General features: G+C 40.3%; 1 protein-coding gene across 1 annotated transcript; it reads left to right on the plus strand.

Annotated features, from left to right (window-relative positions):
- The first annotated feature begins 259 nt into the window (after positions 1-259).
- N4BP1 (NEDD4 binding protein 1) lies at positions 260-15458 on the plus strand. The gene is made up of 7 exons (XM_057375657.1): positions 260-625; positions 3048-4807; positions 9072-9202; positions 9589-9685; positions 10942-11049; positions 12539-12646; positions 14654-15458. The coding sequence occupies exons 1-7, from the start codon at positions 383-385 to the stop codon at positions 14982-14984; spliced, it is 2778 nt and encodes a 925-aa protein (XP_057231640.1). The 5' UTR covers positions 260-382; the 3' UTR covers positions 14985-15458.
- The last annotated feature ends 273 nt before the right edge of the window (positions 15459-15731 follow it).

The raw sequence follows: 15731 nt of genomic DNA on the forward strand, positions 1-15731 counted from the left end.
AAGTTCCATCTGAATAAGAGGAAGAACTCCTTTCGTGTGCAGTGACTGCGCACTGGAACAGACTGCCCAAGAGAGGGTGTGCAGTGTGTGTCCCTGGAGACACCCAGAGCAGTGTGGGCGCAGCGCTGTGCCGTGTGCCGGGGATGGCGCTGCCTGGCCCGGCTGGCACCGCTGACCCGCCGTGTCCCCGCCGGCCCGGCCCGCCCTGCGGCTCTGAGGGGGCGGGGGCGGCCCCGCCCTCACTGCGGCGCGCGGGGGGCCGGCGGCGGGCGGGCGCTGCCCGGCGCGGGTCGATGACGCGGGCGCTCGGTGCGGTGTTTCCCGGTGTTGTTGTTCCCGCTGTCGCTGTTCCCGGTGCGATGGGATCGCGCGCCCCGCGCTGATGGCGGCCCGCCGGACACCGCACGGCTCCGCGCCGGGGCCCAGGGTGGATGAGTTCACCGTCCCCGCCGAGAAGAGCCGCCTGCTGGAGCGCAGCCGGGGCCGCATCGAGGGCTTGTTCGAGGTGCGGCTGGCCGTGCTGGGGGCGCAGGGGGACTGGCGACCCGCGCTGCCGCCGCCCAACGCCAGTGCCAGGATTTGGGTGCAGCTGGCGGGCTGCACGAAGGCCGTGAGCAGCGCCAAGGTACGGGCCGGGCACGGCCGGGGCCGCGGGTTGCAGGAAGAAAGGGTGGGGAAAAGCCGAGAGCCCCAAGAGGAAACACAAGCGGCGCTGCCTTGGCAAGTAGGGGTGTGCCCGGTGCCAGGGAGTCTCCCGCCGTGTTGACATAAGCGTAGGGAATAAAGCGAAACARCTCAGCTGAGAAGTGCAAAGTTCGTGGACACCGCGTTATGCAATAGTCCAGCCCGCAGCTGAGAGGTGACACCGGTGAGGATGGGCCCGGTTTTGTTTTCAAGCGGGAATCAAATGTTTCATTTTTCTTCCTCCCAAAGTTAAGAAATTCCTTGTAGTTGTTTGGGCGTTGCCATGTTTTGCCATACGGACTTAGCTTATTCTGTGGCATTTAGTACTCGTTAGCAAAGCTCTTAGCAGCTAATGTTTCCTTGTTGTAAAAGTTGTTAGACCTGGGCAGCTTCACCAGTCTGGAGCAGATGGTTCTCTTGTTAACCCTAACGGGGTTAACAGCGCTAACGGGTCCGTGCTGATTGTGACTGGAGTGGACAATAGTTGCTGTGAAGTATCTTCACAAGTGTGAAATGTCTTGCACAACTAACCTTTGGGGGGGAGATTCTCAGCAATAGTGCTGAATTGATATTACTCATAGTGAACCTGGCAAGCGCAGCTGTTTRAATCATGTGATGAGAATTTTGGTGTGAACAACAGCTAGTCTGAAGGTCTCTTTTAACCAAAATCTCCATCTGTGGGGGTTGGTTCATCTGTTAAACTACACGTGGATGTTAGTGGGGATCTCGAGCATGTGTTTTGTGACTGAATTCAGACTTGGCAGCCCGCTTTCAAAAACTTGATAACTTAACTGCGTACTGCACGTGTTCCGTAACATGTAACGCACTTCCTTAGAATGAGTTGTAAGGAAAATACTACGAATATGAGGGGTTTGAATTATTTGACTTTGAAATTTACTCTAAACCGATTTGCTTGAGCACAGAGACTCCAGAAACTGTTACAGGTAGTTGTTMTTCTTCTCCAGGTGGAATCCGCAGTACAACTTCCTTTTTTCCCGGAAATTAAAGCTTAAAGTAAATAGCACAAGTTTTCTAATTGCTGCTTTTCCTAACAAGATACAAAATGACTTCTAATACTTTAAAGGGTATTAGAAACCTGGTTTCTCTTATACATAGAGCAGTTTCCAGACATTGTCTGGAGGAATTATTGATTAGGAAGTACAAACAATTGCTCATATTTGTTTTCCTTTGAAAGGAGTGGTGATAGCCATTCGTGTTTTAATTCATCAGTCATATGTAATGTRTACATTCTCCAGTGTTGCTTGTAAAAAAAAAAAAAAAAAAAAGTTCCCAGATTTTGAGCATGCTTTTCATCAGTTATACTGTTGCTCTGCAAAAGCAGTCACATCATGACTAAGGGTGGAGAGTAATCCTGTGGGTTTTGCTGCAGAAGCAGATTGGGCTGATAAGTTCCTGAAGTAGCCTGCCTTGATAGTCGTGATGATGTAACTCAGGAGGTGATAGGAAGTGGTGTTACGTTATTCATTACCTTGTGCTGGTTCTCAGTTTCRTTTAAAAGAAATTCAATGTTTGAGCGTAAATAGAGATAATAAAATGTGGTGTACTTGGGATACAATGACTGCAGCTTAGCAGCTGGTTTCACTATATTAAAGAATYTTAAGCACAGAAAGAGGTTGTTTAGGAAAAATAATGGTATCTGAAAGAATAAATAGTATACCATATTGACAAAATTTTGAACTCTTGACACACTTAAAACAAGGTAGTATCATGAATTTACCTGTAGTAACTTACAGCCCACAGAAATAGCATTGGGTTTTGGGTTTTTTTGTTTGGTTAGTTTGGTTTTTTGTTTGTTTTTGTTGTTAGGGGTTTTTTTTGTTTGTTTGTTTTTGTTTTTTAATCTTTGAAAAACCTGAACTTCAGGAACACGGAAGTATCTGGAGCCTCTAGTTTTCTCAGTCAGTAACAAAAATAGGGAATGGTTGCTGTTGTGATAAGCCTTAGGAAATGTTCTTTAGAAACTGYTTTTGTAAGTTCAGGTTTATGGACTAGGTAGAACGTTAGTGGAAGGCATTTGTTCACGAAGAGTTCTCTTTGAATGGGGATGGGAAAATAAATCCCTTTTGACAGTCTTTTAAACTCTTTGATCTGCATTGTCATTTAAGTAACTTGTTGCTATGATGTATAAACAAGAGGATATAAAAGAGAGRCTTCTGTGAAATCTATTTAAAAATCATTTTAGATATTGGTATTTTATTTTTATTGTCCTGTTTACTTTCTCACATTCCTTTTGCTAACTTTGCTTTATTTTCTAATGTACTTGTCCATTAGTGACCTAATAAAAACAAACTGGATATATTAAGTTTTTACAACTATTCACTCTGCTCTCTTTCTCCTCTTAGGAGTACATCAAGGGACTGTGTGAACCTGAGCTAGAAGAAAAGGAGTACTATCCAAAGGATATGCACTGCATCTTTGCTGGTGCACAGAGCCTGTTTCTCAACAGTCTTATTCAGGATACCTGTGCTGATGTGACAGTGCTGGAAATGGGATTGCTCAGTATTAAGGGGGGTGCAGAAGCTGTTGTTATGGCTCAAAGTCATGTGCAGCAGTTTGTGAAGCTGTTTGAGAATAATGAAAGCTTACTGAATGACAATGAATCAGAGATTAAAAAGCAGTTCAGACAATTTGTGGAAGCCCATGCAGATAAGTATACAATGGATTTACTGATTTTGCCTAGTGCACTAAAAAGAGAACTCTTAGCTCTTACCCAAACTGATGTTTCTGAACAGGAGAATGATATCATAGATCTCACAGGTTCTGAAAGCCCCCAAGAGCTTRTACAGAACAGCACCTCCAAAGTGATTGCTGCAAACAGAGATGGAAGGGCAGGTGGGGAGGAAGCAAGAAGCAACGCTGGCACACCTGTAACTGAGCTGACAAAGCAAATGGACACTGTGTTTTCTGATGCTTCTGAAACAAGTTTTGCTCCCATAAAAGAACCTCTGTTAGAGGCAGAAGCCTTTAAAGAGAGGCACTCATGTAAAAGAAGATCTTCTGATGAGGAGGAAAGGCTCCCTAAAAAGCATTTYTCTTTGGACAATGATCAGCAAGTGAAATCTGCTTTACGCAATAATCCTTCAGACACTGATGCAGTTATTGATCTGGTTTTGGATAGCTGCAATGAATCAGATGATCCTAATTACAGCCTTAAAGAAGGTGATGCTCTCACTGAGGAAATGGAATATAAGATTCTTGTGAACTTCTTCAGAACAATGGGATATTCCCAAAATATTGTAGAAAAAGTTATTGGTATCCTAGGACAATCTGTGGAACCATTAATATTACTAGAAGAAATTGAAAAGGAAAACTTAAAGTTTAAAAAAGAACATGAACAGTCATCTCAAAAGCCTAGAAATGTCAATCTTCCTTTAGGAAATAATGTGAATAATTCACAAAAGCTAGAAGACAAAGGTATTTCAAGGAATAAAAGTCCACTTAAATCCAATCATACTTCAAAGGAGGTAAAAAATGAATATCACAAAGTAAGAGGTGCTCCAGACATGCAAGTTAGTGCAGAGGATCAAATGCATAGATTGGTATGCAAACCTGCTTCCCCTCCCAGCAAAAATTCAGCTCTGTGCTATAAACAGAGGGACGTTTATGGCCCTGGTAAGAATCACAACTCAAGGTCCAGCAATATAGAAACTGATGGTGGAATAACTTTCAGCACTATGCAAGCTGGAACTYTAAAAGATGTTGACTTTGTGGCCAGAGGGAGCTCAGATGTGCAGCATATCTCAAACAAAAGTAAAACTGCATTTCAGCAAAAATCTGCAGGGCCCTCAACTGTCCAGAACTGTCACCCTGGTTCTGAGGGCCAGCTGGGACCCTGCAGCTCTTCTCRAGCGAGGCCTCTCTACCAGCGCCTYTCCCAAACCTCCCACTGTGAAAACRCTGGCCCAGACCGGTTACCATCTACACAAAAACATCCTTCAAATCTGGATAGAGAAACAGTGGGACCTCATCCAGATCTTTCAGTTACTGGAGTCCAAAGATTTTTGGACTCWCTGAAGAAGCCATACAGACTAGAGTTGATAAATGAACCTGGGAAACCATATTTAAAACATATAATTATTGATGGAAGCAATGTTGCCATTTCGTAAGTATTGGTTTTTTTCAGCTATTTTTTTTTTATTAACAATTCAATGAACTTTTGAGTGAAATGGGGACTAAGAGTTGCAGTGGCATGTGTAGTTTCTGCTAGTCAGGCTTTTGGTGTGCATGTACACACAGYTGAGCCATTTCAGAGTGACCTGAATTGAATCACCAGTGTTCAGCTCAGTGTAACAATTCAGTCAGAAGTAATCTCAGGGCAAGCTTGGCTCTGTTGCAATCAGGCTTATGCATGAAGTTTAATTTGCTTTGCCAGTGTGTGACAAAGATGTTAAATTATGTCAGCTTAAGTGGTTTGTTTTTTTTTGTTGTTGTTGTTTTTTTCTCTTACCATTTTGTCATTTTAAAGTGAAGATTCTCTAGTAGTGACATTTCTCCTCTAACAGCATTGCACATTAGTGCTTGGATCCTTTTATTTTTTGCATATATGTAATATTTCCTTCATGCACCGCAGTGGGGTGCATGAAGCACACCAGCTGGGCTGCACACGCCCTGCATTGGACTAGGGTGCAGTAGCTGGGTGCCACTGACATGCAGTCTCCAGAAAGGTTATATAACACCTGGTGCCTTCTRCTCAACCAAATGAAAACTGCTTATGAAACGTAAAGGACACAGCTGCCTCAAAGTAGCAGAACCATTGAGATATTAAAATATCCTACTAGATAATCAATGCATGGATGCCTGTTGGTTTGATTATGTAGGTATTCTGCAGCTTCCCTYTGGCTAAATAAAGCCTCATTATTTCCTTGCATTTTATAAAGTGAAGACTTGTTTGACAGATTGCTTTAACTTGTTCTCAGTTTTAGTTTTCAATAYCTTGAGAACTGTTTCCATGCCTATGCTGTGTCAGGGTTCTTTTGACCCCTGAGTTTTGTGGAGTTAGTTTTTTTGATGGGGTGGGTATTAATGCATCATCCACGTGCTTGGACTAATGCTATATGGGTTTCTGAATCATTGTTTGCCTCGTGTCTTAAGTCAGGAAAACTGCAAAAGCTGAAGTTTTTTTTTTTCACATGTGCAACATGTTGATCTGTTGTTATCACATTGTCTCAGGGTGCTTGTGGAGTGAGAAATCCCAGAGTTTACCCTGGCTGCTAACAAGTATTTAAAAAAATTACCTGGTTATGTATGCTGAAAACAGGCCTTTGAGGGCAAACTGCAATATCCAGTTGTTAGGTAATTYAAATTTTATTAAAATGTGAAAGAAGCTTAGGATGAAAGAATAATTGAATTGAATTATCTTGCTAGAATAGTGTGTAAATAACACGTACTTGTGGTGRTGCATCCAACCAGAAACATCAGCTGCCCAAACAAGGTGGGAAACAAAGGATAAGTAATAATCCTTTGAAGCCTTGGTAAATTATTTACCTGAATGATAGCCCAAGTGAATGGGCACCATTATTCGTGCACTTCGGGGGCGGGGGGGAAAGCCCAGGAGTTACCGATTTGGGTTATGGCCAGGAGGGAGACTTACTGCTGGCCAAAGTCAATCATCCTGCAGCCCTCTAACCAGCGATCCTACGTGAGGCTCACTGAGCCCTCCTGGGGCTCAGCAGCTGTGCCAGCACCTCCCTCGAGTGCGACAGTGCTCAGAGCTCACAAATCCTCACCTTTGCGGTATTCAAAGGACTGCTCCTCACTGCACAGCTCCCACACATCTCTCCACACTTCTTGAGGTAGGACCCTTGCCTGTTGGGAAACGCAGAGGGATTTGGTGTGAGCATTTCACTGAGGCTGAGGGGAGTGTACCTGATATCGGTACCTTTAGTCACAGAGAATGAGGTGTTCACACTGTGTACCCGTGTGTGTGAATTGCTCATGGTATGAATGTTACTGTCTCAAATGTACAGTGAAGTCATTGCTGTAMCTGTAGTGAGCCCTATGGAATCRCTTTGTAAATGTTGAAGTGCTCGATGATTAAGAGCTACTGAATCCTTTCACACCTTTATYTTTGCCATCCACATGCTTTGCACCCTCACCTCCTTCTGCATTCCTGGCTTCTGGGTAAATCATTCCAAATTGATTCTAATTTGATCTTTGTTTGCTTTAACCTGTGCAGTAAGTAATRAACTTACTCTTCACAAGTGTGAATGTTGCCACCACGCTCTGTGAAGTCATATTTTCACAAATTCATATKAAGCCTTGCCTTTGCCAACACCTTTAACAGTGTTTCTTTAAGCAGTGAAACCACTCCTTTCCAACAGTATTTACTTTAGTTACAAAGAAAAGGGAAAATGCTATATGTCCCGGAAGGCAACCTGCTGTTTGCTGCTTTGTGCTGCTTGTGATCATCTTTAAAAATTACCTTTGTAGGGCCTTCACAGGATTTTAAAGAAATGGGACAGGCAAAACCAGCATTTGCAATGGCGTTTGGAACAGATGCAGTCTTTGAGATGGATGTCTTGAAAAGAATATTTTGCTGTAGTAATCAGGTGTTTATGTAGCTCAAATAAAGCATTTTGTATTTCTTTTAATTTAGCAGTGACGTAAGTATTCCTATTATAGTTTGAATTAATTCAACATGTTATTTCATTAAATTGGTTTTATTTGCATGCTTCTTAACGTAACAGAGCAGGACTTTGTGGTCATTCAGGACAAATCAAGAGCTGCTTTTCTAAGCTTCAAAACATTTGAAAAACAGTATACTAGGTAGTTCAGCCAGCTTAGAGCGCTAAAACAGGAGAATAAACAAGCAGAGAAGGTGTGAACTTTGAATGAAAGTTGAGACCTCTGCATTTCTTGAAGTCCAGTTGAGATCCATTAAAAATATTTAATAGAGTTTTCCAATTTAATGAATAGGATACCCAACTTAAATTAGTGGGATGATGACTTTAAGTATATGTCCCAGAAGTTTTACAAAGAGTAACTCTTCTGTGAAAATTGSATTTCTTTCTTTGATTGTTCTTGACACCAAGAATGCTTAATTTTATTTAGGGCAAGTGTGGCATAGTATTTTCTTTTCCTCTGAAAATTCTATTTGTAAGTCAGATTGTTTTGCCTTTTATATTTCAGATGTGGCTTGCTCATTTTTCTGCCTTTCTACATAAAGAATTCCTCTCCAAATTCAGAGAACCTTAATGGATTTAAATTTTAATAAATATAATTTTAAAAGAATTTACAAAATTAGAAAAGGGCAAATAAATGCTACTAAAGGCTGAGGTTCACTGTAAAATATTTCCATGGAGATCTTTTAAGAGCATTCTGTTGGGAAGATTTCTTGGTAGGGCAAGCTGGGTAAGATTCTGTTCAGAACTAATGGAGTTTACTATTAGGGATATAATATGCACTTGCATGTTAACTAGAAAACTAGTTTRAAAACAGAATACCACTTTCTCACTTATTGTTATAAGCACTTTGTAGTGATTTGGCATCTAATTCAAAACATAGATTATACATTATTTTGCAAGAAATGCTGTTCATGCCATCAGTGCTTGACCAGTGTGTCTTTTCTAGGGAATCATATCTTTGTTTTGTCTAAGTGTAGCCTCTATGAAAATGCTGGAGTCTGGTTAGACAGTAAATTGTGCCATGTGTTAAATAGGCAAATAGGGTCATTGGGATAATTCCAATTGGGAAGGGCCTCACAAGGTCATCAACTTWAATCTTTGTGTCCCTCATTTTAGGCAGTTGCTAATTTTTCTGGAAAGTCACATAAGGGAGTTGTGAAAACAGATCATGAGCATCTAATTCTTAAATGCAGAAAAAAGATTAATGCTGAATGGTTTGMAAAGTATTTCAAAGAAATTTCATTATTTTGCTTCAGAACAATAGCTCAGACCATTGGAATGAAGAGGAGGCCCTGACAGATAAGCAAAGAACTGCTCAGACGTAGTTCTTGGAAATCAGTTATACCCAAGGTTGGAWTTTGTAGTAGGACTGTATTTGAAACTACCACAATACTGGATTATAATAGTTTTAATCTATACTCAATAGAGTTCAGAAACCATCACTATTGGCATCTTTTTTAAAGCTAAACCTGCTTCTGCTTACTCCATTATTGTTGTGCCCRAGAAACTGAAAAGAGAGTGAGCTATTAAGTTACAGTGTGATGTATCTGTTCTCTTCTTTTGCTGAAGATCTCTTTCCATTTATAAGAGTCTTCATCTAGAACATCTATGTGCCTTTTCTTTCCAAGAGGCTCTATGTGGGACGTTCAGGTTCACTTTGCAAGGTTTTGTTCCATTTTCTTCGTATTCATAGTAGTAAAAACCACATGAATTTAATCTCCCATCTTTTTCTTTCACCCTCAGTCATGGTCTGAGGAAATTCTTCTCCTGTCGAGGAATTGCAATAGCTGTTGACTACTTTTGGAAACGTGGCCACAGAAATATTACTGTATTTGTTCCTCAGTGGAGAACAAGACGTGACCCTTCCATTACAGGTGAGGGACATTTTCTAATGTTTTCTTAAATAAACAAGATTGTAAATATTTTTTGGATACTTCTTTGAAGAATAAATGGAGAAGGAATATTTCGTCAAATGTGAAGCAGGAGCAGTCTGGCTGCTCAGCATGAGTAATTGAATTTCCATTTACAGTGTGAGAAACCCTGAAATGCTGTTAGGCTAACAGATGTACCATCAGTGGAGGCCTTTTTGGGTTGGTTTTTGTTTGCTCTTTAATTTTTAGTTTGGACCTCTTCCTCCCCATTTGTAGCATGAGCAATTCTCCAGATATCAATGTCATTTCTATAGCTTAAATGGTACAAAAATAGCCCATCTTATCTGCTAATTATATCTTGGACTAATTATTGAACCATGTTTTAACAGAGCAGAATTTCTTAACACAGCTCGAGGACGTTGGAATATTGTCTTTAACCCCTGCAAGGATGGTTTTAGGAGCAAGAATTGCTGCTCATGATGACAGGTACAGAATATACATAGCTTTAAAGTGTTTTTAAACATCTGACTAAAAGTTTAATATATTGTGAGTGTTCTGTCAGCTACTTATGCAACTTCTCCAGATAGAGCTATGCATCCAACTTAAGACTGAGCTCTACATCTCTTGTATTATTTCACTGTTGTGGGATACACTCCTGTGTATTCAGAAAATCACCGAGAATTACAAACTCTCATGGCAACTTTAAAAATAAAAAACAGGGCAGTCCGAAGAAATTAATCTTCCAGTAATGTTTCATTCWTTCATGGTCATCATTCTATCCCTGAATTGTCTTTTATGCTTGGGGCATAAATCAGCTACTGATCAGATGCTATTTAGCTCCATTTTTTTCTTGATACGTGTTGGTGTACAGACATTGCTGTGTATTGGGGGCAGTGCATTTGTAACAATATGTAAACTTCCAAGTTACAAAGATCAACTTTGAAATGTGGGGGTCATCTCTTAGTGAACAAGACAACAGGTAGCTTTAGAGGTTTGTGTTGTGGGAGTTTCCTAATACTTCACTAATGTTTTATATACACCCAGCCTTTCATAAGGAATGCTCTGGCAGTTCAGTATTTATAGTTGAGATTACCGTGGAAATAACAAATAACAAATTTGTTATAACRAATTTCCACTTTGGTTAAAAGCATGCGCTTTCCTTCACAAGGACAGCATCCATTATCTTGTGGCTAAAATAGTTTCAAATGGCTAAAATCATGTTTTCAGAGAGGTTGTAGAGGAAAGCAAATGGGTTTTTTTTCATAAATCAGTAGTTGTGTTTTCTCATAATTTTATTTGACAAAAAGGTCTTTAAGAAGTGTTGACAGAGCAAGCAACTAACAAGCAGAACACAAGCATTAYTGCTAAGCAAAAAAGTTTATGGAAATGAGTTTGTATTGGAATGTTGTGTTGGAAATATTGTACTGTTCCATAAAGCAAGCCATTAACCTCTACAAATATTTAAATCATGGGGAGTTTTGCTTTTGTGGGTTTGTTTAGTTGGTTTCTTTAATGGGGAAGAGTCTCCCATGTAGATTCTGCTGCACTAAATAAATGCATGCTACCCCAAACACTGTTTAAAGTTTAAGGTGGGTAAAACCCGAGTAATTTCCTGGTAATCAAGGTGCCTGTTTTCATGCAAACAGGTAACTTTTGGATGATGAAGTGTTTAGTTTTCTAGATCTTTGGATTGTTTTCAGCAAAACAAACTATCTTAATGACCTTTGAAATTAATTTTACAGATTTTTRTTACACCTTGCTGTTAAAACTGGTGGTGTTATTGTGACTAATGATAACTTCAGAGAATTTGTGACAGAATCATTTGCCTGGAGAGAAATTATTCAAAAAAGGTAACTACTGAATTTCTGTGAAATCTTAAAAGTATGTCTGTCTTTGCATTTGTAGGCACTCTGCCTTCATGTGGGATTTTGCTATTTTTAATTAATCTGTCATGCAATTCTGGTAGATCCAAATAAAGTACTCGGTGATTCACTGTGGTGATTCATGAGCTTACAGTCATGTGTTGAGTAGTCTACTATCCCTATTTTTCATATATTCTAGCATGTATGTCTGTCAATTGCTCACATARGCAGGAGCTCTGTGTAACAGCACACCTGTGTCACTGAGTCAGTGGATCTCATTAGAGCAGTCCACTTTCACAGCCTTTCTTGTTTGAAAGCTCATTTTGTTCAAGGAGATGCAACAGCTGATGAGGGTGTACAGTGTTGCATTTAATTGTCCGGAATCAGTCACCCTTTACTCGAGTGGGACTGATGGACATAGCCAAGCGAAATGAACACTTGCAGCATGTCCAYGTAGCCATTTCCCTGCAGTTGTTGTTTTTCGGGTTTAGATGAGTTCGCTTAGATATCGAATGTCCCTGCTTCATCTTGTAGAGTTTGTTTCTTCTGTATAATTTGTCTCTTTTTGTTTCTTTGTTAGTTTGTTGGGTTTGGGTGTTTGGGTCTTTTTTTCCCTTTCAGTTAAATCAGATCATTTTACTGTTAAGGTGTGTGTGATCTTCTGTTACAGAAATTTCCCATTAATCCCTCAGTCTCCCTGACATCTTCTGACAGTACAACTGTTACAGTGGCTGGGGTTGTATTGGTCTAATGAAATAAGTAATTAAAAATTGCCCTGGGTTCTCACAGTACAGCTGGGAGACCACAGAGTTGATGCTGGCTAATCAAGTGGGCATCTACAGAGTTCTACCCAAGTCAGATTCTGCTCTCCTACAGAACTTTAGCAAGACTACTTGGCATGCCATCTCAAGCCTGTGGTTTTCAAGAGCCTGTGTGTTAACATCTGCTGTTAGTTTTACTTCTGGGGAAATTCCACTGTACCAAATCTTCTCCTTGTAGACAAATTTCAGTTGAGTTGGTTTTTTTTTTAATGCAGATTTCTACCTGTCCCAAAATTATTCCAGAAAAAAAGCTTAATTGTGAGCAGAGCTAATGCTGTGATTGCTACTTTGTGGCATTCTGCTAACACAGGCATTTTGTCTACATGACAGATCGTTACAAGGAAGGGGAGTTAGAACAACCAAAGTATCTTCTCTAATCACCAGGAAAATTCCACAGTGGTCTTGTTGCAAAATAAAACAGTTGCTATCAAAAAAAAAAAAAGCAAAGCTCCATGTTCTGCACTCTAATAGGAAGAGTTCCCAGCTCCCATTGAGTTATTTTGACGGGGAATGCTGGCTGTATCTGAGTTGGGTTTGCTAATTAATCTTCAGGGACTCCTGATGTGGTGTCTGCTCTAAGGAAATTCATCCTGTACTACAAAGGTGAAGGACAACAAGGGTGTAATACCTTACTATTTAAAAGAACTCTCTTGCAGGTTGCTCCAGTACACTTTTGCTGGTGACATATTTATGGTTCCTGATGATCCTTTGGGAAGAAATGGACCCAGATTAGATGACTTCCTTCGAAGTGAAGGCTGTTCTAGGTACAAGCACTGTTTTCACTGTTGTTTGACAGTTCTTTCACATTTGMAATACACTGTTCTCCTGGTTCACTTACACACCTGTAAAGCACAGTAAAGCAGGAGCACTGTAGTATGTAAACGCTTAACGAAAAAGTTATTTTTCCTGTTACTTCAGTCTGTTCAGAAACTGCTGGTGATATTTGCCTCTAATCCAGACCTCTCAGAACTAAGATAAGTATGACAAAAGCTTCTTCTGAGATTTGGYTGTGGTGACTTTAATGCACAGGTGTGTTACCAGCACCCAGAGGTGCCAGAGATGTGGGTATGTGTTGTTAATTACACTGATGTTATCTGAGACACCTTAGTGGGTCRCTTGTTCATTGTGGGACAGTAGGTGCTGCAAACACTGCACTCAGGTTTTTTGGCCACAGGGCAGACACTTCACCTCATGGTTAAGGGTACCTTATTGTTGTCAAAAGCAACTTTTGAGGTGTTAAATGCATTTGAGTAATAGCTATAAATATTATTAACATATATTGTTMATTTAAGATTAATGTACTTTTTAAGTGTGCACATATTCAAAGTATGAATTTGCTTTGCAATAACTGCCAAGRCTTGAGAATTAGTTTGCRCTTTTACACAAGATAATAATCTGCAGTTCTTTCACCAGCTTAGGTATTAGAAATGCTAACGATTTTTAGGAGTGACGAGAGGACTTTTAAAAACAAGTGAGTTAATTTAAAAACTGGCAATAGAAAAGGCAYGCTATAGTTAAGGAGTAATACAAAGGATAAGCAAGAATCTCATCTGTTGGAAACGTTTGAGGAAAGTGGAACATTTATATACCAGTAGATCACAAGCTGATTTGAAAGTAGGTGTGCTGACATTAAAAAAGCAGGTGCAGTGTTAGAGCTCCAGAAGGAAATGCTAACATATTCAAGCTCTAGTACAAAGCATTTGAGATGTTGTTTGGAACATTGTGTTTTGCCTGCCTGTGTCTGAGAGAAGTGAAATGAAAACAGAGAGGTAGATGAGTGTGATGATTGTAGAAATGGAGAGAGGCTTTTGARAAGACCACAGAAGAGCTTGGTTTCTTATCTGTAAACTTGGAACTGGAACTGGGCTTGGGTGTTTGTTTGGTTTGGGTTTTTTGGAGGGGAGGGGGGCAGGGGAGACAGAGAAAAGCTGCTGTGCCAAGAGTTTTGTTCCTTCCCTGTGACTTTTCTACATGAGTTWAATGATGCAGAAAGCATAAATGGCACCCGGAACAAGATCAGAAACTAGAAGGATCTTCAGCAATTAGAAAATCTTTCCGCACTAAGTAACAGGAGCTGTGATAACTGAAATGCTTTTAAAATAGAGCTCTGTAATTTAGATACTGTTTCCCTTGGTGGCAGGAAACTAGACTATAATGTGAGTTCCACTTCACATTTCTTGGGTATCTGCTGGCATCTGAAGTAGACTGAGCTTTACATTTCATAAATTTTGCTAGCAGTGTATAGAGTAGCAACAATTTTTCAAAGTCAGAARTGAAGTCTCAGTAGTTATGGAAGAGCACTCAAATCCTGAGATTGCTAAAATAACTTCATTGCCCCATTAAAGATATCATACGAAATACAAGCACAGCTCAGCCAAGAGCAAAAGTAGATGAGGAACAGTCTTGTGAAGCAGTCTTGGAAGCCTCTTTGGTCTGTTAGAATTTTCACATGTTCCACATCAGTGTACATGTGTTCAGTGTATCTTTTTATCTAAAATGGGCTTTGACTGTAATCTGCCAAGTGCTCACAGCATATTGAGACTACTCCTGGGTGATACTCCTGGGTTGTGCCAGATTCAAACTGAGAACTGTTAAACCTGTTTTGCGTCACTTTGAGAGAATGAATGCTTGTCGTTTGATCCCAATCAGTAACTAGCTGAGCAGCAGGGAAGTTTAACTCATATTTTTCTTTTCTCTCTCTTATACAGAGAGAGCTACAGCTATTATCTTCTTTAGCTTAATTTAATGAAAATTTTTATTTTGTTCCATAGAGATTCTTGGTCAACACAAAGGGCTTTACAGAGTAGTGGACAATATTCTTCTGAAACACCTTTCTTCCCCCCCGAAGCTTGCAGTAGCAGTCGACAGCCTGGAGGCAGAATGCACCATGATAATTCATCCACGTGGCTCCCACGGGAAGAAAACATAGAACCTTGTCCAGCAGTTCCACCACAGAGATCTGCCTCAGAAACAGTGCAGCTAAGAGAAGCCCTGATAAAAATTTTTCCTGACTATGATCAAAGACAGAAGATTGATCAAATACTAGCTGATCATCCATTCATGAGAGATCTTAATGCACTGTCTGCAATGGTGCTTGACTGATGCTATCCACAGMTTTTATATCACAACTGCTCTAACGAATACCAATGTGAAGAAAAATATTGCTCTTATATGTTACTTTGTGAATATTAAAAACCTAATTTTATTTGTATAAACAAAGATACTTCTGTGTGTGTTCTGTTGCTAATAGATGGCAGGATTTGGTAAATTAATAACTGCTGCTACTACAGATGCGTAGTAATATTTTTTATGGAAAAAAAAAACCAAACCCAAATCTTCTGTTTCACTTGAATTTGTTATTAAAGCAGTAGCAGTGTTCAATCTTGAACGGTGTTGGTACGTTTTCAAAAGCCCTTTTCCTGGAAGGCAGAATTCCTGTCAGTTGGAGAYCCGCGTGTGGAAGCAGCTGCCAGCAGGTGGCGGCCGTGGGCCCGTGAGGATCCCGGGCAGGGGCGTGAAAATCCAAGAAAAATCATTTGCTGGTTCAGGCTGGAAGGGCTGTGCAGGGGTAGTTAGAAGAGAGCTGTGAATTTGTGCTTTCTCATCAGGAGAAGGTGTTTTGAATGTTTTAAAAGATCTGATGCCTACAGTGATTTTTAAATTGGAAAGTCTCTTGACCATCAGTATTCTTTCTAAATAGTTTTAATACCTTTAACAATTGCACTGACACCTGTTTTTCTTTGCCTTGCCTGTTCTAAGTGTCTGGTGTGCTGATAACAGAATGTGAGCCTGTCTGTATATAAATGGTTTGCTTGTGCAGAGCTAACAGGCTCCAGTCAGTTCCATTCC

This window comes from Malurus melanocephalus, unplaced genomic scaffold, assembly GCF_030028575.1.
Source record: "Malurus melanocephalus ecotype Western Australia unplaced genomic scaffold, MMel_1.1 scaffold_254, whole genome shotgun sequence".
NCBI classification, from domain to species: Eukaryota; Metazoa; Chordata; class Aves; order Passeriformes; family Maluridae; genus Malurus; species Malurus melanocephalus.